The sequence below is a fragment of the Panulirus ornatus genome, chromosome 50 (assembly GCF_036320965.1).
Source record: "Panulirus ornatus isolate Po-2019 chromosome 50, ASM3632096v1, whole genome shotgun sequence".
Taxonomy (NCBI): Eukaryota; Metazoa; Arthropoda; class Malacostraca; order Decapoda; family Palinuridae; genus Panulirus; species Panulirus ornatus.
Genome location: NC_092273.1, coordinates 15251936 through 15276419, shown reverse-complemented (window position 1 = coordinate 15276419; position 24484 = coordinate 15251936). Strand labels below are relative to the sequence as shown.

The 24484-nt window shown below is 41.6% G+C and overlaps 1 protein-coding gene across 1 annotated transcript in view; it reads right to left on the bottom strand.

Moving 5' to 3' along the window:
- The window catches only part of Smg5 (Smg5 nonsense mediated mRNA decay factor), an 81311-nt gene extending 68384 nt beyond the window's left edge, over positions 1-12927 (bottom strand). Inside the window, exons 1-4 of the mRNA XM_071691481.1 lie at positions 12750-12927; positions 7879-8101; positions 7595-7742; positions 2170-2321 (exon numbers count right to left, since the gene is read on the bottom strand). Coding sequence (XP_071547582.1) covers positions 2170-2321; positions 7595-7742; positions 7879-8101; positions 12750-12817 — 591 coding nt within the window. The 5' untranslated portion in view covers positions 12818-12927. The remainder of the gene's footprint in view (positions 1-2169; positions 2322-7594; positions 7743-7878; positions 8102-12749) is intronic.
- Positions 12928-24484: the final 11557 nt, after the last annotated feature.

The window sequence follows — 24484 nt, the reverse complement described above, 5'->3', positions numbered from 1 at the left end:
CAGCGACAAAGCAAAATAAAATATATAAATATATAAGTCAGAGGTGGAGGGAACTAGAGTGGGAGAACAAATTGGAGGTGGAAAGATGGAGTGAAAACGATTTTGAGTGATCGGGGCCTGAACATAAAGGAGGGTGAAAGGCGTGCAAGGAATAGAGTGAATTGGAAAGATGTGGAATACCGGGGTCGACGTGCTGTCAGTGGATTGAACCAGGGCATGTGAAGCGTCTTGGGTAAACCATGGAAAGTTCTGTGGGGCCTGGATGTGAAAAGGGAGCTGTGGTTTTGGTGCATTATTATGTGACAGCTAGAGTCTGAATGTGAATGAAAGTGGCCTTTGTTGTCTTTTCCTAGTGCTACCTCGCACACAATTGGGGGGAGGGGGTGGTTATTTCATGTGTGGCGGGGTGGCGATGGGAATGAATAAAGGCAGACAGTATGAATTATGTGCATGTGTATATATGTATATGTGTGTGTGTGTATATATAGGTATACGTTGAGATGTATAGGTATGCTTATTTGCATGTGTGGACCTGTATGTATATACATGTGTATGTGGGTGGGTTGGTCCATTCTTTCGTCTGTTTCCTTGCGCTACCTCGCTAACGCGGGAGACACCGACAAAGCAAAATAAATATAAATAAATATATATGTCTGTGTATGTATACTTTGAAATGCATAGGTATGTATATGTGCGTGTGGGCATTTATGTAAATACATATGTATGTGGATGGGTTGGGCCATTCTCTCGTCTGTTTCCTTGCACTACCTCGCTAATGTGGGAGACATTGACAAAGTATAATAAAAAATATAAAAAAGAAAACCTTGCTTAGTAATTTTCTTTTCTTTACTGATGTGGCATTATAGTGCATAGCAAAATTTAACTGTGCCGAACATGATCAAAATGTGTATAAGTTCTGTGATATACATACATGCACTTTTTCTTTCTTTCATACTTGTCCACTGTTTCCTGCATTCACAAGGTAGAGCCAGGAACTGACAAAGGCCTCATTTGCTTGCATCCATTTTGTAGCCATCATGTACAATGCACTGAAACCACAGAGCTTTTTGTGGTTTCCCCTGGCTACTTCATATGCCCTGGTTAAGTCTACTGACAGCATATCAGTCCCTGTATCACACATGCTCCAATTCACTCGATACTATGCATGCAGGTCAACCTCTCCTCACCCATTCTCTACGTATGTCCAACCATTTTAGGATGTCCTCTTTAGTTCTCTCAACCATACTCTTCTAACTATATCACCACTCTTACCTTGTGGTTACTTAATCTACCCTCCTCACACCACATATTGTTCTTAGCATTTCAATTCTAACACATCCATCCTCTTCTGTTCATTTTCAGTTGTGGCCCATGTCACAATTCCATACAAAGTTGATGGGACTAATATACCTTCAAACAGAGCCCATTTTGCCTACCATGATGATGATGTCTCTTTCCACTCATTCCTCAGTGCTCTCAGGACCTTTGCCCTTCGCCTACATTATGACTCATCTCCACTTCCATGGTCCCATTCACTGACATGTCCTCTCCTAGCTATCTAAAACTTTTAAATTCCAAGTTTTCTCCATTCAAACTCAAGACCCTAACTAACCTGTTCCTTTGCAATGCTAAACCAAATAACCTCTCCACTTTCTCATTTCACACATACTCCCAAACTCAGATATTCATTGCTGCAGTTTCTCACTTGAATCTGCCACTAATGTCACGTAAGGCAAACAAATCTGACCCATCTCCCAGGGACCAAAAATTTCAAATCATCCAGAATTATTCTAGGTTACATGCATTTTCTATTTTTGATACAGAAAACAGTGCATGAAGATCTTAATGATTACAACAGTATACTTAACAAGAGATGATCTGAATGAAATGCAGTGTATTCCTGAATGGCCCCAGAACTATCTTGAAAAACAAAAATAAAGTTCCCATCTAGATTCTTCAAATAATCAAAACAGTGGGGCAAGCAGGCATTCTTTGCTAAATGGCTTTCACAGTTCTATTCTATTATGGGTTCTCAAACCCAAGATTTGCTGATTCTTGGGATATCCTGTCTGGTTTTGCAAAGATTTGCAAGTACAGTAATGACACAAATAGTCCTTATACAAAATATGAAATCACCTTAAGTTTATGCTGGCAAAATGTCAGGCTAACCTGTAGGTAGTAGCGAACTGGAAGATGGTATGGTGGAGGGGATGGGAGATCCAGCATGTAACGTGTCAGATCACCCAAACATGTTAGGCACCGGTGTATAGAATCACCACCACTTTCTCCAGATGGTGAGGCAACCACGCCAATGTCATTATCTATAAAGCAATAACAACAACAATAATAATAATAATAGTAATTAACTTACTTCTATGAAAAATTATCTATGGATAGGAGGCTTTGGCTTTGGTACATTAAACATGACAGACAGTGACAGGATGTGAGTCAGCAGGAGCCATTTCTTTATCTGTTCCTAGCACTGACTCGCTAATGCAGCACATAATGAACATGAAAGAAAAAATAACAATTATGAAATAATAATTTGGATGTAATCATGAGGAGGAAAAAGGAGATAGTATATTTGAGGAAAGGAACCCACATGCTCTAGGTTTGAGTGAAACAAAGTTCAATGGTAATGGTCTGGAAATGTCTCATGGATAAAATTGGGCTAGTTTTAAGGTGAAAGCTTAAGAAGGAGTCGCACTTCATCTGCAGAAGCACTTGTGGGAATGTGAAAGTGAGCTCCAAATTAATGTGGGTAAACATGAAAGTGGACTGTAAGATTTGGTTGATGATATTAGTGATTATGTACCTGACCACAAGAACAATGAAAAGAGGCAAGTGATTTGAGAGCTGCTGAGTATGTCAGAAGTTTTGCTCTGAGAAATTGGTTATTAGTGATGGGAAATTTGATTAAGCAGTTGTAGGTACAACTGGGGGTTATGGGGTATTAAGAATCGTAAATAAAAATGAACAGCTTGTGAAGCTGCATGCTGAAACAGGACTAGTGACTGGGAACATTTTGTTTATAAAGGGGGCCATATTTAAGTATATGTTGGTGAGCAGGAAAGATTGATAGGTGGGTATTATTGGATTATACACTAATTGCTAAGTGGGCAAAAAGTGAGAATCTTCAATGTGAATGAGAAGAGAAGGGTGCTAGCGGGATGTCTGATCATTACCTGTTTAAGATTTGTAGAGCTTTTCAGAAAAAAGGGTGGTAAGTAAATAAGCTTGTAAAACAAATATGAGAGACTGAGTGCAGAGTGGCAAAAGGTGAGAGGATAGTGACTGGGAACATTTGATTTTAAAAAGGGGGTAATACATAAGTATATGCAGGTGAGTAGGAAAGATTGATAGGTGGGTACTAATGGATTATACACTAATCGATAAAGGCAAAAGGTGAGAATTTTGGGTGTGAATGTGCAGAGAAGGGTGCTGGTGGGACGTCTGATAAAATACCTGGTGTGAAAAATTGTAGAGGTGTTACGAAAAAATGGTGGTATGTAAATGAGCTTGTGAAAAAATACCATGAGAGACTGAGTGTAGAACAGCAAAAGGTGATGGTAAGCAAAGCAAAGGGATTGGGTGAGGAACAGGAAGTATTTTGGGAAACAGGGCACAGGTGCAATGGGGAACATGTGGAAAGAGAAGAAACTGTTCTTAAGGGCAAGGATGGTTAAGTATGACAGTAAAGTAGTCCTGTTTGTGCTGTACAGATATGAGGAATGAGTCTCAGACAAAATGCATTGCAATTGAAATGTTAGGACAAAATGTGGTATAAGGAGGGCTGATCAAATGAGTAATGATAGGATAACAAAAAGGGGTGGTGGTTAAGAGGTGTATGTATAAGAGAGCTGAGGAGGGTGTGCTGAAATGGTCTGGACACATGGAGAGGATAAGTGAGTAAAGGATGACTAAGAAGGTACACATGCCAGAAGTGGAGAAACAAAGAAAAGGGGGAAACCAAGGAGGACATGTATGGTTGGAGTAAAGATGCTTTGAAGGCTCAGGGTCTGAACATGTGAGGGATGGAGAAATGTGGTTTACGAGGGAAGATGTGCTGTCAGTGATCAATGTAAAGTGGTCAATGGGGCCTGACTGTGGGCAGGGGGCTCTAGTTCTGCTGCAATGTACATGACAGCTAGAGTGGATGTGAATGAATGAGGCCGCTTCTTTGTTCCTGTCACTACCTCACTGATGCAGGGATATGGCAAACACGTATGAAAAAAATCTGCTAATACATTTTTCCTCATACTTCTCTTATCCCTGGGGATGGGGGAGAAAGAATGCTTCCCACGTATTCCCTGCGGGTCGTAAAAGGTGACTAAGAGGGGTAGGTGCCGAGACGTGGAACTGGAGGGATGTCTGATCTAATATTATCTTGCGGAGGCAAAGGTGAAGATTTGTAGGGGTTTTCAGAAAAGAAGAGAGTGGTGAGAGTAAATTAGCTTGGGAAGGAGACTTGTGTGAGAAAGTACCAGGGGAGATTGAGTACAGAATGGAAAAAGGTGAGAACAAAGAACATAAGGGGAGTGGGGGAGGAATGGGTGGTATTTAGGGAAGTAGTGATGGCTTGCACAAAAGATGCTTGTGGCATGAGAAGCGTGGGAGGTGGGCAGATTAGAAAGAGTAGTGAGTGGTGGGATGAAGAAGTAAATTATCAGTGAAAGAGAAGAGAGAGGCATTTGGATGATTTTTGCAGCGAATAAAGCAAATGATTGGAAGATGTATAAAAGAAAGAGGCAGGAGGTCAAGAGAAAGGTGCAAGAGGTGAAAAAGAGGGCAAATGAGAGTTGGGGTGAGAGAGTATCATTAAATTTTAGAGAGAGTAAAAAGATGTTTTGGAAGGAGGTAAATAAAGTGCGTAAGACATGGGAACATATGGGAACATCAGTGAAGGGGGCTAATGGGGAGGTGGTAACAAGTAGTGGTGATGTGAGGAGATGAAGTGAGTATTTTGAAGGTTTGTTGAATGTGTTTGATGATAGAGTGGCAGATATAGGGTGTTTTGGTCAAGGTGGTGTGCAAAGTAAGAGAGTTAGGGAGAATGATTTGGTAAACAGAGAAGAGGTAGTAAAAGCTTGGCGGAAGATGAAAGCCGGCAAGGCAGCGGGTTTGGATGGTATTAAAGTGGAATTTATTAAAAAAGGGGGTGACTGTGTTGCTGACGGGTTGGCAAGGTTATTTAACGTATGTATGACTCATGGTGAGGTGCTTGAGGATTGGCGAAATGCTTGCATAGTGCCACTGTACAAAGGCAAAGGGGATAAAGGTGAGTGCTCAAATTACAGAGGTATAAGTTTGTTGAGTATTCCTGGGAAACCATATGGGAGGGTATTGATTGAGAGGGTGAAGGCATGTACAGAGCATCAGATTGGGGAAGAGCAGTGTGGTTTCAGAAGTGGTAGAGGATGTGTGGATCAGGTGTTTGCTTTGAAGAATGTATGTGGGAGAAATACTTAGAAAAGTAAATGGATTTGTATGTAGCATTTCTGGATCTGGAGAAGGCATATGATAGAGTTGATAGAAATGCTCTGTGGAAGGTATTAAGAATATATGGTTTGGGAGGTAAGTTGTTAGAAGCAGTGAAAAGTTTTTATCATGGATGTAAGGCATGTGTACAAGAAGGAAGAGAGGAAAGTGACTGGTTCTCAGGGAGTGTCAGTTTGTGGCAGGGGTGCATGATGTCTCCGTGGTTGTTTAATTTGTTTATGGATAGGGTTGTTAAGGAGGTGAATGCAAGAGTCTTGGAAAGAGGGGTAAGTATAAAGTCTGTTGTGGATGAGAGAGCTTGGGAAGTGAGTCAGTTGTTGTTCGCTGATGATACAGCGCTGGTGGCTGATTTGTGTGAGAAACTGCAGAAGCTGGTGACTGAGTTTAGTAAAGTGTGTGACATAAGAAAGCTGAGAGTAAATGTGAATAAGAACAAGGTTATTAGGTACAGTAGGGTTGAGGGACAATCAACTGGGAGGTAAGTTTGAATGGAGAAAAACTGGAGGAAGTGAAGTGTTTTAGATATCTGGGAGTGGATTTGACAGCAGATGGAACCATGGAAGCGGAAGTGAGTCATAGGGTGGGGGAGGGGGCGAAAGTTCTGGGAGCGTTGAAAAATGTGTGGAAGGCAAGAATGTTACCTCGGAAAGCAAAAATGGGTATGTTTGAAGGAATAGTAGTTCCAACAATGTTATATGGTTGCGAGGCGTGGGCTATGGATAAAGTTGTGCAGAGGAGGATCGATATGCTGGAAATGAGATGTTTGAGAACAAAATGTGGTGTGAGGTGGTTTGATCGAGTAAGTAATGAAAGGGTACGAGAGATGAGTGGTAATAAAAAGAGCATGGTTGAGAGAGTAGAAGAGGGTGTTTTGAAATGGTTTGGTCACATGAAGAAAATGAGTGAGGAAAGATTGACAAAGAGGATATATGTGCCAGAGGTGGATGGAACAAGGAGAAGTGGAAGACCAAATCAGAGGTGGAAAGATGGAGTGAAAAAGATTTTGAGTGATCAGGGCCTGAACATAAAGGAGGGTGAAAGGTGTACAAGGAATAAAGTGAATTGGAACGATGTGGTATACCGTGGTCGACGTGCTGTCAATGGATTGAACCAGGGCATGTGAAGTGTCTGGGGTAAACCAGGGAAAGTTTTGTGGGGCTTAGATGTGGAAAGGGAGCTGTGGTTTCGGTGCATTATACATGACAGCTAGAGACTGAGTGTGAACGAATGTGGCCTTTATTGTCTTTTCCTAGCACTACCTTGCACACATGCGGTGGGAGGAGGTTGTCATTTCATGTGTGGCGGGGTGGCAACGGGAATGAATAAGAGCAGACAGTATGAATTATGTTCATGTGTATATATGTATATGTCTGTTTGTGTATATACATGAATACGTTGAGATGTATAGGTATGTATATGTGCCTGTGGACATGTATGTATATACATGTGTATGTGGGTGGGTTGGGCCATTCTTTCGTCTTTTCCTTGCGCTACCTCACTAACACAGGAGACAGTGACAAAATATAATAAATACATAAATATATAACCTTTTGCAATGTTAAAAATGTTCTGACATTTAGTGTCAAGCTCATTTTGACTTGAAAGATGGCATCTGGAACTAGACAGTTTAGTGTCAGACTCATTTTGAATTCAGAGATGGCACCTGAAACTTGTTAGTTTAGTGCCACGCTTATTTTGACTTACGAACTGACATCTGAAACAATTATGCCAGAGCCCAAGCCAAATGCTTCTTCTTTCCATGAAGCATAAACAATGTAATTTGCTTCATCATTCCCTTTAGCAATGTACTTTCAAAATATGAAAAATTGACACCAGCGTTAACGACCAAAATGATCTTAGTTTCTTGGTGGTTGAGGAGTAAAAGACAGGACACTTCTTTGCCAGTCATTCAACTTATCAAAAGACAAAAATACATAGTTTTCCCATCAGCATCTGATTCATAATTCATGTTATGTCTGACTTTTTGAGAAACTCTGGTCATGATAATACTTTCCTAAGATTTCTCTAATGGTCAAAGTGGTATGAAAAATTTTGTTAAATTGGGAAAAAACCTACTGAAGGCATATGCACCAACCATTGTTCAGATAAGGCAATAAATCAGCCAAGCGAGACTCCAGCTGGTAGGTGTGTGCAAGGGAGTGTAGAAGTTGATGATAGTAAGCAACTCCATTCCAAAGGTGACCACATACCCAACATGCCTCACCACTTGTCCATATATTACCCTGGAAGGATCATCAAATGTGAAAAAACACAATTACACAAATAAAAGGGCAACTGAAAATATTTCATTACAAAAGCTTCAATTCTTTCACTGTATTCTAAAAATCAGTTGCTCAATATTAATTCCCATACGCAAACCTTTCTCATCTTCTTGGCTGCAGTCAAAGGTTCATAGTAGACTTTACGCCAAAGTATCTCCTCCATACGTCGTGCTTGGGGGCCAGGGGCCATCAAAATAACCCGCTCACATGCATCCCTCAGTCTGGCCCGCACCCCAACAGCCTGCGCTGTAAATATGGCCCCCACCACCCCTGCCTCTCCCAGTGCTGCATTTGCACGACGAACACACTCGCTCACATGCCTAAAAACAAAAATCAAGCAATTTACAGTAGAACAAATGTAAAGAAGCACTCAAGGGGCACACCTTTTATTTTCTGACAATGAAAATTATATCAATTCATTTTACTAAACATTAAACTCTAACAAGTGCATTTAAAACTAGAGTACTTTTATTATCTGCATCAAGATTATGTTAGGTAATATTTTTTTGAAAAACAAAGTGAAAACAGCACAAAAGAATATAACTCAGCCCATAAGTAAAATCAATATCAAAATGCATATTAGAATTTGATATTAAGGACCAATGAATAATGATATGCCCCAAAATAACACTACAATATTACCAAAGTGAAATATATAACATAATTGCATACACAAAAAATATCATGTGTATATATCTCATTCAAGAATAGTTTACTGTTGAAACAGTTCTAGTCAGATTATATTTAGAAATAAAAGGCTGTTACAAAATTAAAATTCCTAAAACCACAGTATTAACATATTCTTTACCTTTTGATATACTAACTTTTCTTCTGTACAGTTATTACATTAAACCAAATATACCCACTGATCACGAGTCAGCCAGAATTGGATGTGAGCAGGTGTGGCCTTCATTCATCTGTTCCTTGTGCTACCTTGCTAACTTGGGAAACAGCAATCAAGAATGGGGAGGGGGAAAACAAATGAATAAATATATATTTGTAGGAAGAGAGGAAAGTGATTGGTTCTCAGTGAATGTAGGTTTGCGGCAAGGGGTGTGTGATGTCTCCATGGTTGTTTAATTTGTTTATGGATAGGGTTGTTAGGGAGGTAAATGCAAGAGTTTTGGAAAGAGGGGCAAGTATGAAGTCTGTTGGGGATGAGAGAGCTTGGGAAGTGAGTCAGGTGTTGTTTGCTGATGATACAGCGCTGGTGGCTGATTCATGTGAGAAACTGCAGAAGCTGGTGACTGAGTTTGGTAAAGTGTGTGAAAGAAGAAAGTTAAGCGTAAATGTGAATAAGAGCAAGGTAATTAGGTACAGTAGGGTTGAGGGTCAAGTCAATTGGGAGGTAAGTTTGAATGGAGAAAAACTGGAGGAAGTAAAGTGTTTTAGATATCTGGGAGTGGATCTGGCAGCGGATGGAACCATGGAAGCGGAAGTGGATCATAGGGTGGGGGAGGGGGCGAAAATCCTGGGAGCCTTGAAGAATGTGTGGAAGTCGAGAACATTATCTCGGAAAGCAAAAATGGGTATGTTTGAAGGAATAGTGGTTCCAACAATGTTGTATGGTTGCGAGGCATGGGCTATGGATAGAGTTGTGCGCAGGAGGATGGATGTGCTGGAAATGAGATGGCTGAGGACAATGCGTGGTGTGAGGTGGTTTGATCGAGTAAGTAACGTAAGGGTAAGAGAGATGTGTGGAAATGAAAAGAGCATGGTTGAGAGAGCAGAAGAGGGTGTTTTGAAATGGTTTGGGCACATAGAGAGAATGAGTGAGGAAAGATTGACCAAGAGGATATATGTGTCGGAGGTGGAGGGAACGAGAAGTGGGAGACCAAATTGGAAGTGGAAAGATGGAGTGAAAAAGATTTTGAGTGATCGGGGCCTGAACATGCAGGAGGGTGAAAGGAGGGCAAGGAATAGAGTGAATTGGATCGATGTGGTATACCGGGGTTGATGTGCTGTCAGTGGATTGAATTAGGGCATGTGAAGCGTCTGGGGTAAACCACGGAAAGCGGTGTAGGTATGTATATTTGCGTGTGTGGAGTAGGTATGTATATTTGCGTGTGTGGACGTATGTATATACATGTGTATGGGGTGGGTTGGGCCATTTCTTTCGTCTGTTTCCTTGCGCTACCTCGCAAACGCGGGAGACAGAAAAAAAAAAAAAAAAAAAAAAAAAATATATATATATATATATATATATATATATATATATATATATATATATATATATATATATATATATTTTGAGATATCGGGGCCTGAACATGCAGGAAGGTGAAAGGCGTGCAAGGAATAGAGTGAACTGGAACGATGTGGTATACTGGGGTTGACGTGCTGTCAATGGATTGAACCAGGGCATGTGAAGCGTCTGGGATAAACCATGGAAAGTTCTGTGGGGCCTAGATGTGGAAAGGGAGCTGTGGTTTTGGTGCATTATTACATGACAGCTTGAGACTGAGTGTGAACAATTGTTGTCTTTTCCTGAAGCTACCTCGCACACATAAGGGGGGAGGGGGTTGTTATTTCATGTGTGGTGGGCTGGCGATGGGAATGAATAAAGGCAGACAATATGTATTGTGTACAGGGTATATATGTATATGTCTGTGTGTGTGTATATATATATGTATACGTTGAGATGTATAGGTATGTATATTTGCGTGTGTGGACGTGTGAAGTTATCTAAAAACATGGTACAGGTAAATAATTACATTAATTCTATCTGTGCCCATTATCACCCTGCAGGATCACAACTGGGCAATTACACCACATAACGAAACATCAAGTATTTCAAATATCATGAAATATGTGACAAATTCATATCAATACAATTGTGATTAATGAGAGAAACTCTGGACAACAATGTGCTATATACCTAACAACAGCTGACTTGAAATGCTTCAAATTAAAGTTCCAAGGCTGCTACTCACAAAATGTCTTCCTCAACCTGCAACTCCACCCACCTTCAAAAGGTGCAAATCACTCGCTCAATGTAATTCAAACCAAACCTTACCTCACATAATTTAGATTTAGTTTTGCTTCATTGCCATATCTCAATGAAATTCATTGCAATTATTACTCTAGTTGCATCAATGAATTCTTTATATTTTCAAGAACAATTTCACAAGGCACTAAACTTGAGGTTAGAAATAAGATATTTTTTAGGTAATGATTTTTATGATTATATATTGTGTTCAATATTTCCAAGAAATTTTCTTCCATCATGTCAATAAAAATTTCAAATAAGGTGCAAATAACAGTTAACAAAACACCTAAAGCATTTTCACAACTGATGTTAAATTAGGCAGACCATCATCGCAAATGGGACACTACAAGTGCAAAGCAACAAAAAGTCCTGTGCAAGCCTTATCCACAATTATTTCATATCAACAAAAATGTCCAGACCAACATCCACAATGACTACATATACAGTACATCCAAGTTCAGCAAAGCAACCATAAGTCCTGGGCAAGCTTTACTCAACAATTATTTCACATACATACTACATGATGTACCAAATGTATATCAATAATTTCATTTGCTAAAGCATTTTTGTTACAGCCGTGTGCATCGCCTTTCACTTGGAAATACATACTAATCACTGTCTTACATCCATGCTTCCTTGACCTTTTGGCCAATAATCGTTAATAATCCAACCAAAAAGGCTGTGTATGGTGCATAACCATAGCCAATAACAACTTGAGATCACCAAGATCACTAGTTCTATAAACAAGAGCACAGAAAAACAATACAGTAGGATCCATGCAGTTCAAACTCGCTCCATACAGACCAACAGTAGTCAGGCACCAAACTCAAATGAGCTGTAGTAAGGGCATTATATCATTCTTTAAAGGAGAAAAAAAAAAAAAGAAATGAGAAGCGTACAATGAAAATTCCAAACTCAGAAAATATGCGTTGTCTTACTGATAAATTGCCCAAAATAAAGATAGGTACCAGCATCTCGGATTGTCGACAATGGATTTTGATTTCTACAAGCATTTCACCAAGTTTTATGTTAACCCCACACTTTCCATACTCCACAGACCTACCCCATCTTTTACCTGAAAACATGGTATAAGAAAACGTCAAAATGATGCAAAGCCAGTCTTAAATATTTTCACCGAGTGTTGTGCGTCCAGTGACATGTGCCTTGTCCATATGTTATTTCAATTGTGTCCCTAGACTTGTATTTTACCAAGACAATCTCCATCAACATTGAAATGTTCTTACCAAAGCATCACCAGACAAAATAAGGACCATATTAGTAATAAGCATTTGTACATAGTTCATGAGTTATTGCACGCAAAAGTTATATGTGTACAATGCACGTGCATTCTGCCAGAATAAATTGAATCAATTCCTAACTAAACATATAAGGATGGAGTACACACAAAGAACAATCATAAATCCTCTCAACATAAACAAATTGGAGACTACGAAAAAAAAGCCATAAGAGGCTTGTTTCCCCTGGGGTCCATATACATAGGTCTACGATGTATGGACAGAGCTGAGTGACTGGCAAATTACCTAAATATCTAAAACCAGTAGACCTACATAAACAATCTACTTCCTTTTTGAAAATACAAAAGAAAGTTGCTCTGGAGAGAGCACACGGGAGGGCGCCGAGAGCCTATGCAAACTTGAGACAATTGGTGATGCCTGGAAGTGAAATGGAAACCCAAAGATTAATCCAACATAAGGAAAAATGGCAAAACAAAGGTGTAGAGGGTGGTAACTACTGATAGACTATCTATTCTCGGTAAATTCTGACCAGTCACCGACTACTGATTCAGAACACAGCCAATTCAAGTAAAAATCAAGAACCCCCATAGAGGAAGGGGCATAGTTGGTTTCACTGGTCAACCTTGACCCCACAGGTGTTTTGTGTCTTGATAGTGTTGCAAAAGCCCACGGGAACTTTAAAGGGTACTCACAACTGCGACATATTACCACTCGTGCACTCACTTCGTAAGCTTTTTGACTTGTTCAAGGTTGTCAGCCCTTTCCCCTGTGGTCAGTGTTGATCTCCTCATGGCCCTGTTGCTTCATCATATCACAATCCTGCGAGAAATGCGACGAGAGTTGGCCCCGTACGGATCATCGGACATCTTCCACGAAGCAGCCAAGGCCCCCAAGGTTGATGCCGATAAAAATGTTATGCTCAAACACGGTCTCCCACTCATCAATAATTAACTCAAATTCAAACTATCAAAACCCATCAAAAACAAAAATGAGACAAAGTACAAGAATTAGGGTATATCTATACGTGTGGTACAGAGATTTCGTCCTCCCCAAAGACTTTTATCTTATACTACGCATCCCTTGAAGGACAATCAAGTAGTTGGCGGTAACTTTGAATAAAGTGGTTATAACAAAAAGAATTAAAAACCATCATGGTCTCCGTATATCACGCCTGTCTAAAACTTACAGGAAAGACCAATATAGGTATACAATTCATAAGGTTACGAAAAAGGCATATTGTGAAGCAGTCAGCGAGAGATTCAAAAGAAATACTTCCTACAATCGTATGAATCTCTCTCTCTCTCTCTCTCTCTCTCTCTCTCTCTCTCTCTCTCTCTCTCTCTCTCTCTCTCTCTCTCTCTCTCTCTCTCTCTCTCTCTCTCTCTCTCTCTCTCATACATCTTTTCTCCCATTCTCTAACGAACTCGCTTTTTATCAACAGCGAATCACTCAGATGAAAGATTGTGGTAGGGGAAGGAGCAGATGTTCTTGCCCTTGCTCTTTTCCTTGAGATATAGTATCAGCAAAACATAAAACATGATCAGTACAGTAAGGGAAGAAAGCTCTACAATCTATCTATACAGTACGGGGAAAGAGTTTTGTACTCCATCTGAAGAGTACGGGAAGAGTTGATGCAAAATCGGCACAGTACTGGGAAAGATATTTACACTCTATCTGCAAAGTACGTGGCGAGAGCTCTATACAATATCTATACAATAAAATAAGGGAAGAGAGAGAGAGAGAGAGAGAGAGAGAGAGAGAGAGAGAGAGAGAGAGAGAGAGAGAGAGAGAGAGAGAGAGAGAGAGAGAGAGAGAGAGAGAGAGAGAGAGAGAGAGAGAGTTCTGCACTCTATGTATGCAGTACTGGGAGAAAGTTCTACACTACAGTATTGGGAGAGAGTTCTACACTCTACATGTACAGTGTGCGAAGTGTTCTAGCCTTTATATGTACAGCGCCGGGAGAGGGGTTTACACTTCTTATACAATAAAGGGAGAGAGTTCTACACTCTACAGTACGAGAAGATATTTCTACACCCTCTTTGTACACTACGGGAAGAGAGTTCTGCTACCTACCTGTACAGTAGAGGGAAAGAGGTCTACACTACATGCAGAGTTTGGAGATAAAGTACACTAAGGGGAGAGAGTTCCGTACCCCACCTGTACATTACTGGGAGAGAGTTCTACGCTCTATCTGTAGAGTGCGGCATTTTTTTTTTTCTTTCTTTTATAAGTACAAGTATTATTCTTTTCTTAAGTGCAGCCTGCAAAAGAAGTACATGTTATAACAAACTTCAGACATAAGAAAGAGGCACCTGTAAATTATTCAATCTTCGTCAAACACATTCATAAAACAGTTCCACACATGTGAATATAGTAGTATCTCGCTGGTCGATACTGGAAATTACTAATGTAGGATTAAATATGAATTATAAATGTTATAAATAAAGATGGATAAGCTCAGAGGCTGGTCGCAACTAAAGCATTTCATGAAACTGTTTATGGAGCACCAATGACGACCAGAGAATACTTAAATACTTTAGTTACTCAAGAATTGTAGAAATATCATTTTCTTTGATGCAAAGAACTGAGAGAACTATATCATTGGAACATAAACACATATATTATTTTCCCGTTCCTCCCTTTCTCCCACCTCCCCTGGTCATGGGCCACATCGAAGACCATATACATAGTGAGAGTGTATGTGGTCTTAGAAGTACCCCCAACGCCTGAAGAAGGTGATACAGAACTTTCGCTTGGTGGATGAACCTGTGCGCAGGGTCCTCCAAGTGTTCTCCACACACCAGGTGTACAAGACGTATGGCTTGCAGGTGGTATATCTCCTCTATATGGAGACATAGTTAACCCCGATCCTTCCTCGCCTATCTCGCATTTTGTTTAAAATCACAGACTTTTCCTTCCGTCTAGGTGCAGTCTGTACCCCCCAAAAAGGAGACAGCTATATCTTCTCCAACTATCACTCCACTGTTTTCTCTTCTGCTATCTCCTAAATCTTTTTTTTTTTTTGTAATTTTACGAAAAAATATCCTACTTTCCTAAATACTTGGAATCCCACTCCCTTTCTGATCAAGAGTACAGATTTCGCAGTGCTGGGACTCCTGGAGATCATCCCTCCCATGCAAATCATCTCTGATCCTCCTCTCACAAGGACTTTGATGATATTGTTGTCGCAGTCCTTGTAGTAATCTCTAAACCGTCTGCTAAACTCCCTTCTTTTCTTTCGTTTTAACTCCCTCCCTTTGTCTCATCTGCTTCTCTCCGTTCCTTGATGCATAGTTTCTTCCTCTGGCTGTTCCATTGCATCGTTGAAAGAGGGACTTCCCCTCGTCCAGTCCAATCAACAGTGGTGTTCCTCAGGGTCCTCTCCTACCGCCTAGTCTCTTCTCTCAAGGAACGTTCTCTCTTCCAATTCTAATCCTATTTATTCTTATGATGATTATTCCACATTACATAATTTAACTCACTTTCCCCCACCAATTCAAACCCTATTTATTCTTACGCTGATTATTCTACATTACACAATCTAACTCACTTTCCCCCATCACCCCTCCTTCTATTTACTCTTTCTCTCTCTCGTATTAATCTTATTTCCTCTCTCAATGCTGGCCAGCGCAACATCTCAAAATCGGGAGGCAGTCACCTAGTAAAATTGAATGGTGCTAAAACTACAATAGTTTCCCATAACTCAATCTTAGAATCACTAGTTTCCCTTCTGCTCAATCTCGAAACACCACAACTCAACTCTTCAATAACATAAAGTTGTTGGGCAAGACTATATCGTCCGCTCTCTAATGGAAACTCCACATAATCTACATTACTAAGTCTACTTCCCCGAAGCTGTGAGTGTTGTATAAGTGGCGTAATCATTCTCCTTGTGAGCAACTGTTTCATATCTACAGGGTTTTATTCGCTCTATAACAGAGTGCGGTTCACACATCCTACGTGCCTCTTCCTCCATCCCCTTTATAAACCAAAGTAAAATACAAAACTTTCCGTCTTATTAATCATTCTCCTGCCATCACTTCTCTGCATCCATCTATTTCTGTGCTACGCCGTCATGTTGCTGTTCTATCTCTGTGATACAGACATTATTTTGGCTGACATCCACATAAGGTGTCTGCATGTGTCATCACCCCTAAATCATACTTGAACCCGAGGCAACGTCTGACTGATGCTTTCTACAGTTTCTGTGTGTGTGTGTGTGTGTGTGTGTGTGTGTGTGTGTGTGTAGACCCACCAATGGAAGACTGACTGTTATACGTACGAATACAAAAGAATGCAAGAAGCAACAGACCAATGGGGTCCCTTCGAAGCTGTTTGTGACGGTGGAAGACAACAGAAACTCACAGATCAGTGAGGGGGCGGGGGTAAGAACTGAAAGGCATGTAGATGATTCAAAGACAAACGCACATCAACTTCTCATGTGACTGAGGAGAAAAATAATGATAATCGTGGACTGGAAGCGAACTCTGTATCAAAGTCTATTTCTGAACGTATCTATATAGTACTGCATTCAACCCCTTGCAATCATTTATGTTTATAATCTTGAAGGAAAGTAACTTCGCCTCATTCGAGGTAAAACGTTGGACCAGGAGGTTGTATCCATCACTATGGGTGAAGTCAGACGATTCAGGCGTTATTATATAACTACCCAAATCAATACCAAAGCTTGTGATACTTTTGGAATATCCTAGTTAAATCACCGCTTAACCTTCTCTTTTCTGAGCTAAATGGAATCAACCAGTTTAGTTGGTTCCTATGGGATCGCTTCTCAGTCCGGGAATGATTTTGGTAGTTTTGACGCTGTATTTTCTCCATTCTATCCGTCTCTTTGTCATACTTGAACACAATCTTCAAGATGGTGATGCGCCAAATGAAATGTACAGTGACGATGATTTCCTTATACTTCAATAGGAAAACTTTACCTATGCCTACGGGAGTCTTGTTCGCTGTTTTTATTGTTTCTGTGCACTGCCTACTTAACTTTAGGTCACCAGAGTTCATTACGCCCCACATCTTATTCCTCATTTATCTCTCGTGGCTCAGCATGATTCATACTATGGCTTACCTCCTCGTCTGTACACTCGATATGTACAACTTTGCCACCGGTGAGGAGCCCCCCCAGACCGTCAATATGTCCGTATAGAAGATAAAGATGTTCAAAGTCAGTGTTTGATTCATTTCACCATTGGGAATCATTTGCGAATTTCGATATTTTCCACACCGTAACACATCATCGATATCACTTGATATTGATGAGAGAGAGAAAGAAATGGTTCCAAGACTGATCCCTGTGGCACACCACTTGTTACGTCCAACCATTCTGAGACTTGACCATTAAGCACGAATCTTTGTTTACAGCCAATCAGAACTGACCATTAAGCACGAATCTTTGTTTACAGCCAATCAGACTTGACCATTAAGCACGAATCTTTGTTTACAGCCAATCAGACTTGACCATTAAGCACGAATCTTTGTTTACAGCCAATCAGACTTGACCATTAAGCACAAATCTTTGTCTACAGCCAATCAGACTTGACCATTAACCACTAATCTTTGTTTACAGCCAATCAGACTTGACCATTAACCACTAATCTTTGTTTACAGCCAATCAGACTAGACCATTAACCACTAATCTTTGTTTACAGCCAATCAGACTTGACCATTAATCACAAATCTTTGTTTACAGCCAATCAGACTTGACCATTAACCACTAATCTTTGTCTACAGCCAATCAGACTTGACCATTAATCACAAATCTTTGTTTACAGCCAATCAGACTTGACCATTAACCATTTGTTTACAGCCAATCAATCAACAAATTTCCCAACCAACAAAGTACACAACCCCATCCATGCCACATGACGACTCCTGCAAGTGAGTAACCTTTCATGCGCAACTATATCGAATGTTTGAGAAAATCTAAACAGACGACAACAACTACGTTATATTCATCGTACAATGTTGATTATACCATAAAAATAACAGACAGATTTGTAAGACATGTACATTATACCATAAAAATAACAGACAGATTTGTAAGACATGTACATTATACCATAAAAATAACAGACAGATTTGTAAGACATGTACATTATACCATAAAAATGATAGATAGATTTGTAAGACATGAGCGATCTCGTCCAAAAAATTTACGCTGGGAATCGTTCATTTCTCTAAATGGTGAACAATATTGTTCCACAAGTTTCCCAACGACAGACGTTAAGTTAACTGGACACATTCGGGCAGCTAATTGTATCATTTCTTGGAATATCGATTAGAAAAGACCAACTTCCATTCCTCTGGAACTTTCCCTATGGCTAGTGATGGTGAAAAGAGCAGTCAGGGGGCTTAATTGCTGGTAAATATTAGAAATTGATTCAAATATACGATTAAGGAAACATCCAGTAACCTCTGCACACGTCCTACATGATTTCGAAATTAAGATATGCTTCTCAAGTTTCGTCATCGCTCCCAAAGAAGGGCGAAGCTCAGAAGAAAAGAAGAAAATTAGTACAAGAATTAAGAGGATGTTTATTAGTGTGCAGAAATAATGGGGACTAGAGTGATTACACTCCGGGAGATTGTAATTCTAGAGAAAAGAATCAGTTTTAAATGAATGGTAAGGCCATTTCGAAACACACTGTTCAACTGGGTCATATGAATGTAAAATAAATACATATATTCATCTTGGCTCAATGGTGACAAAAAATATGAGAACTACAATACCTAAAAGAAATAAAAAATGATGAAGATGATAAAGTTGCGTCTGCATCCTGTAGAATAACTTGAGTAACCTGCATCAGTAAACAAGGGATATGTGGCCAAATGGCTCACAGTTACACGAGATAAAAAAGCGATGGATGGAACGCCGAGGAGGATAATGCAAGTGTAGAAAAAGGTCCAGGAAAGAGTTTCAGGATTCGTTCATAAAGCGGCGTATAGTGGAACTAAACCAGAGAGAGACAGAGGAGGTGAGGTCATCCACTTGCGTTGGATGACGGTATTAACAGAGACCTTACTGAAGGCGAGGAACACTGTGTATATTAAACTATCACTGGAAGACGGTTGACCAAGAGAGAGGGGCTAGGCTGGGTGACGTTGCAGAACGCATTGTTCCCAAGGCTTTCTTGCTACCCCAGGGGAACTCCAAATGGGTGAAATGGAGTCGAAGTCATTACGGGGAAATGGGTACATTCCTCAACAGTAAATACTGGGAGGTATTAATGTGTTGTAGGTTAGGATCGGCATTGTCAAGATGCGGGGGAGAGTCTGGGGGAAAAAAAATGCTCGGGGCAACATGATCAACTTGACCGCCATATGTAAAGGAGGGAAAAATGAGAGAGAGAGAGAGAGAGAGAGAGAGAGAGAGAGAGAGAGAGAGAGAGAGAGAGAGAGAGAGAGAGAGAGAGAGAGACTTATGAAGAAGGTATATAGGATCCCTTGCTACACAGGCTGACAGGCGAGGTGTACATATTAACGAGAGATAAATCATTACGTAAGCTTTAAGGCAAGATGGAAGGATGAGACGATAGAGTGAAGAACACAGCGTGTTAATAAGATTACCCAGAGGTCGTAAATGTGTCGCAGGCGGTTTAATGTGGGATAAATTGTACAAATTGAGGAAGGAAAAAAAAACATTTCTAGATAAAAGGCGAGGGAGTCTTGTGCAGCAATGATTGAAAAGATTTCAGCAATTGTTTATACATGAAGACAGCAGCCAACCTCCTGAAGTGGGTGGCGAACCTCCTGAAGTGGGTGGGTGGCTGGCCAAGTGGACGAAGGTAGGCTAAAACTGAAGGAGGTGGAGTTGACAAGGATACTGCCATGAACAGAACTGGATAACGCTCGTTCCCATTAGAACACCAGATAGAAGAACACCTTGACTTAGTGACAGTGTGTCTACTGTGGTTTCTTCCCCCTTCGAATCACCGTAAAATGATCACATACAGCCGATGTAAGAGAAAATGTCGTTGTGGGAGAAAGAGACAATGTCGTTGTGAGAGACAGAGAGACAATGTCGTTGTGGGAGACAATGTCGTTGTGGGAGAGAGACAATGTCGTTGTGGGAGACAGAGACAATGTCGATGTAAGAGAAAATGTCGTTGTGGGAGACAGAGACAATGTCTTGTGGGAGAGAGAGACAATGTGGGAGACAGACAGACAATGTTGTTGTGAGAGACAATGTCGTTGTGGGAGACAGAGAGACAATGTCGTTGTGGGAGACAGAGACAATGTCGATGTAAGAGAAAATGTCGTTGTGGGAGAGAGAGACAATATCGTTGTGGGAGACAATGTCGATGTAAGAGAAAATGTCGTTGTGGGAGACAGAGAGACAATGTCGTTGTGGGAGACAATGTCGTTGTGGGGGAGAGACAATGTCGTTGTGGGAGACAGAGACAATGTCGATGTAAGAGAAAATGTCGTTGTGGGAGACAGAGACAATGACGTGGGGTGTAACTGCTCCCGCGTCTCGATATGGCGGATGTACGATGAAGTGTAATAATAGCGGGAGTCGTGTTGTAAGATGGGATATGACGACACCACACTGACAAACATCTTGGGATATTGTACAAAATCTTGGGATATTGTACAAAATCTTGGGATGTTGTACAAAATCTTGGGATATTGTACAAAATCTTGGGATATTGTACAAAATCTTGGGATGTTGTACAGAATCTTGGGATGTTGTACAAAATCTTGGGATATTGTAGAAAATCTTGGGATATTGTACAAAATCTTGGGATATTGTACAAAAGCACTTTGAGCGTTTGACAGACACACGCACTAAGGAGAATATCAGAGCAGACTACGCATCACATGAAAAGTTGCTGAGAACAGCAATCCAATGTCTTCAAAAGTATCCATTACGAATGGTGTGAGATGGAAAGGTAAATATGTTTTTAATTTTTTTGGATGGATAAAAGAAGATGTTGCCAGAAAGGGAAATATGATGGTGTTGTGATGTATATTCCTACAGACAAGCATAAGGACAGATTGTGTCAAAACTGGGATGAAAAGGGTATGAAAAAAAGCAATAAGAAATGACGAATTATGTCTTTCTCTTAAGAATATATCAAATGACAGTTGGCATCAATCAAGAACTGTACTGGATGCAGGGAACCTACACATTTTTCAAAATAAGTGGCTGGATAAATGTGAGTGTTTCCCCACGATCACCTTATATATACAAGTAGGTAATTATGAATAGGTAATTCTACAGACAGATAGACAGACAGACACAACACACACACACATACACACACACAGAGTCAATATTTGTATTCATTTTCGCGTGAGATCACTTCCTGTGTGTAAGATGGCGTCACACGTATACTGTATACATCATAATATATCAATATATTCCACTATAACAATCAGCTTGGAAAGGACCTAGTGGCCTATTGGAGCTTGAATTACTTTGTCGTTTCCTTCGTATTTGATTTCTGATGAAGGGAGGATGCGAGAAAAGCTGGTACAGTGGAAACACCTTGAAGAAATTGAGGAAGAAAAAAAAAAAGAGGGTGAAAAATTGATTTTGAAAGGACGCGTTCGCTGAAAATGACACTCGAACACTGGTTTTGGAATGATGAAACCCACCCACCCCACTCCACCACGGTTTCCTATAAGCCAGTGTGACGATATATGATATATGATGATGAGGGTTATATGGTATATAAGAGATAGTACAAGTGAGTCTCATGCTCTTTATCCCATGTCTTCAAGGATCGGGATGATGAGTCCCGGGATATGAGAAGGGGATGACTGGGGGATGGATGACGTGTGTGGGGGGGAGGAGGCAGTCCACCATCTGGAGACACAGTCCTGGATGGATGATCGAGGACACTTGTGTGTGTGTGTGTGTGTGTTGTGTGTGTGTGTGTTGTGTGTGTGTGTGTTGTGTGCGTGTATGGGTGTGTGTGTGTGTGTGTGTGTGTGTGTGTGTGTGTGTTGTGTGTGTGTGCTGTGTGCGTGTATGGGTGTGTGTGTGTGTTGTGTGCGTGTGTGTGTGTGTGTGCGTGTGTTGTGTGCGTGTGTTGTGTGTGTGTGCTGTGTGTGTATGGGTGTGTGTGTGTGTGTGTGTGTGTGTGTGTGTGTGTGTGTGTGTGTGTGTGTGTGTGTGTGTATGGGGGTAAGGGAGGGGGGGAGGGGAAGTCCATGAAGGTGTGTGTGTGTGTGTGTGTATGGGGGTAAGGGAGGGGGGGAGGGGAAGTCCATGAAGGTGTATGTGTGTGTGTGTGTGTGTGGGTGTGTGTGTGTGGGGGGGGGGGGGCTGGCCTGGTGGTGTGGGGGTCCCTGTGGGCGGGCTAAAGGCACCATAATGTCCCCCCCCCTCTACCCCCGGCCGCTCAGGTTTACAGTAATCGGCTTTGAATATGATAAACATACAGCGGATTGACCTGAAACGCCCGTCCCTTACTCCTCCTCCCTGAGAGAGAGAGAGAGAGAGAGAGAGAGAGAGAGAGAGAGAGAGAGAGAGAGAGAGAGAGAGAGAGAGACCGTTACTTTTACTTTCCTTGCGTCACTTGCCCAGCTTTGGGAAAGCGCGTCTTCGTGTTCCAAGTATGTTATTATAGCCATGTGTGTGTGTGTGTGTGTGTGTGTGTGTGTGTGTGTGTGTGTGTGTGTGTGTGTGTGTGTGTGTGTGCGTGCGTGCGTGCGTGCGTGCTTGTATGAGTGTGTGCGTGTGTGTGTATGTGCGCGCGTGTGCGTGTGTATGTGTGTGTGTGTGTGTGTGTGTGTGTGTGTGTGTGTGTTAAATCACGGCTTAAAATGCCTCTATCAATGATTAATAATGGAGAGCCTTTAAATCCCCCCCGCGACTCAAACGCAACCAGAGTTTTGCATTTTCCTTTGCCCGTATCGGCTCATCCGCTCCTGGACGCTATTATTATAATGGGCATGCGAACCCGCTCATGTTTTATGCACGCCAAAACCCGGATGGAACAGCTAGACGCCTTGGTCAGCCAGTGGCCGCTCCTCCTGTACTATAATCCCGAGATGGGGTCCCGGCCCGCGCGCCACCCTCACAAGATCGGGTGTTTTATGTTGTGTGTTATCCCGAGCTGCGCTGCTTCTTATCTCCCGTGTGTTGTGGGCCAGGGGAACTGAAGATGTTACACTGGGTTCTGTGGTGCTGATCCTGCTGGTAGGAGGTTCAGGTGGTGGTGTGGTAGGTTCAGGTAGTGGTGTGGGTTCAGGTGGTGGTGTGGGTTCAGGTGGTGGTGTGCGTTCAGGTGGTGGTAATAGGTTCAGGTGGTGGTAATAGATTCAAGTGGTGGTGGTAGTTTCAAGTGGTGGTGTAGGTTCAGAAGGTGGTGTACGTTCAGGTGGTGGTAATAGGTTCAGGTGGTGGTAATAGATTCAAGTGGTGGTGGTAGTTTCAGGTGGTGGTAATAGGTTCAGGTGGTGGTAACAAATTCAAGTGGTGGTGGCAGTTTCAGGTGGTGGTCTAGGTTCAGATGGTGGTGTAGGTTCAGGTGGTGGTAGTAGTTTCATGTGGTGGTGTAGGTTCAGAAGGTGGTGTAGGTTCAGGTGGTAGTAATAGGTTCAAGTGGTGGTAATAAGTTCTGGTGGTGGTGGTAGGTTCAGGTGGTGGTGTAGGTTCAGGTAGTAGTGTAGGTTCAGGTGGTGGTACTATTTCCAGGTGGTGGAGTATGTTCAGGTGGCGGTAGTACGTTCAGGTGGTGGTGTTGGGTCAAGTGGTGGTAGTAGGTTCAGGAGGTGGTAGCATGTTCAAATGGTTATGTACGTGCAGGTGGTAGTAGTAGGTTCAGGTAGTGGTAGTAGTTTCAGGTGGTGGTGTAGGTTCAGGCGCTGGTAGTATTTCCAGGTGGTAGAGTAGGTTCAGGTGGCGGTAGTAGGGTCAGGTGATGGTGTTGGGTCAGGTGGTGATGGTAGGTTCAGGTGGTGGTAGCAGGTTCAGGTGGTCGTGTACGTGCAGGTGGTGGTAGTAGGTTCAGGTGGTGGTAGTGTAGGTTCATGTGGTGCTGTAGGTTCAAGTGGTGGTAGTAGGTTCAGGCGGTGGCAGTAGGTTTTAGTGGTGTAGGTTAAGGTGGTGGTAATAGGTTCAGGTGGTTGTAGCAGGTTCAGGTGGCAATGTAATTTCAAGTAGTGGTAGTAGGTTCAAGTAGTCATGGGGGTGGATGCAGGTTCCTGCAGTGGCAACAGTAGTTGTGTTGTAAGTGGCTGTGGGAATGTGGTTGATGACTTGGGTATGGTTGTTGTGGTGTTGGTACTGCTGATGGCTGTGTGGTAGTGTTGGTACTGCTGATGGTTGTGTGGTAGTGTTGGTACTGCTGATGGATGTGTGGTAGTGTTGGTACTGCTGATGGTTGTGTGGTAGTGTTGGTACTGCTGATGGTTGTGTGGTAGTGTTGGTACTGCTGATGGTTGTGTGGTAGTGTTGGTACTGCTGATGGATGTGTGGTAGTGTCTTC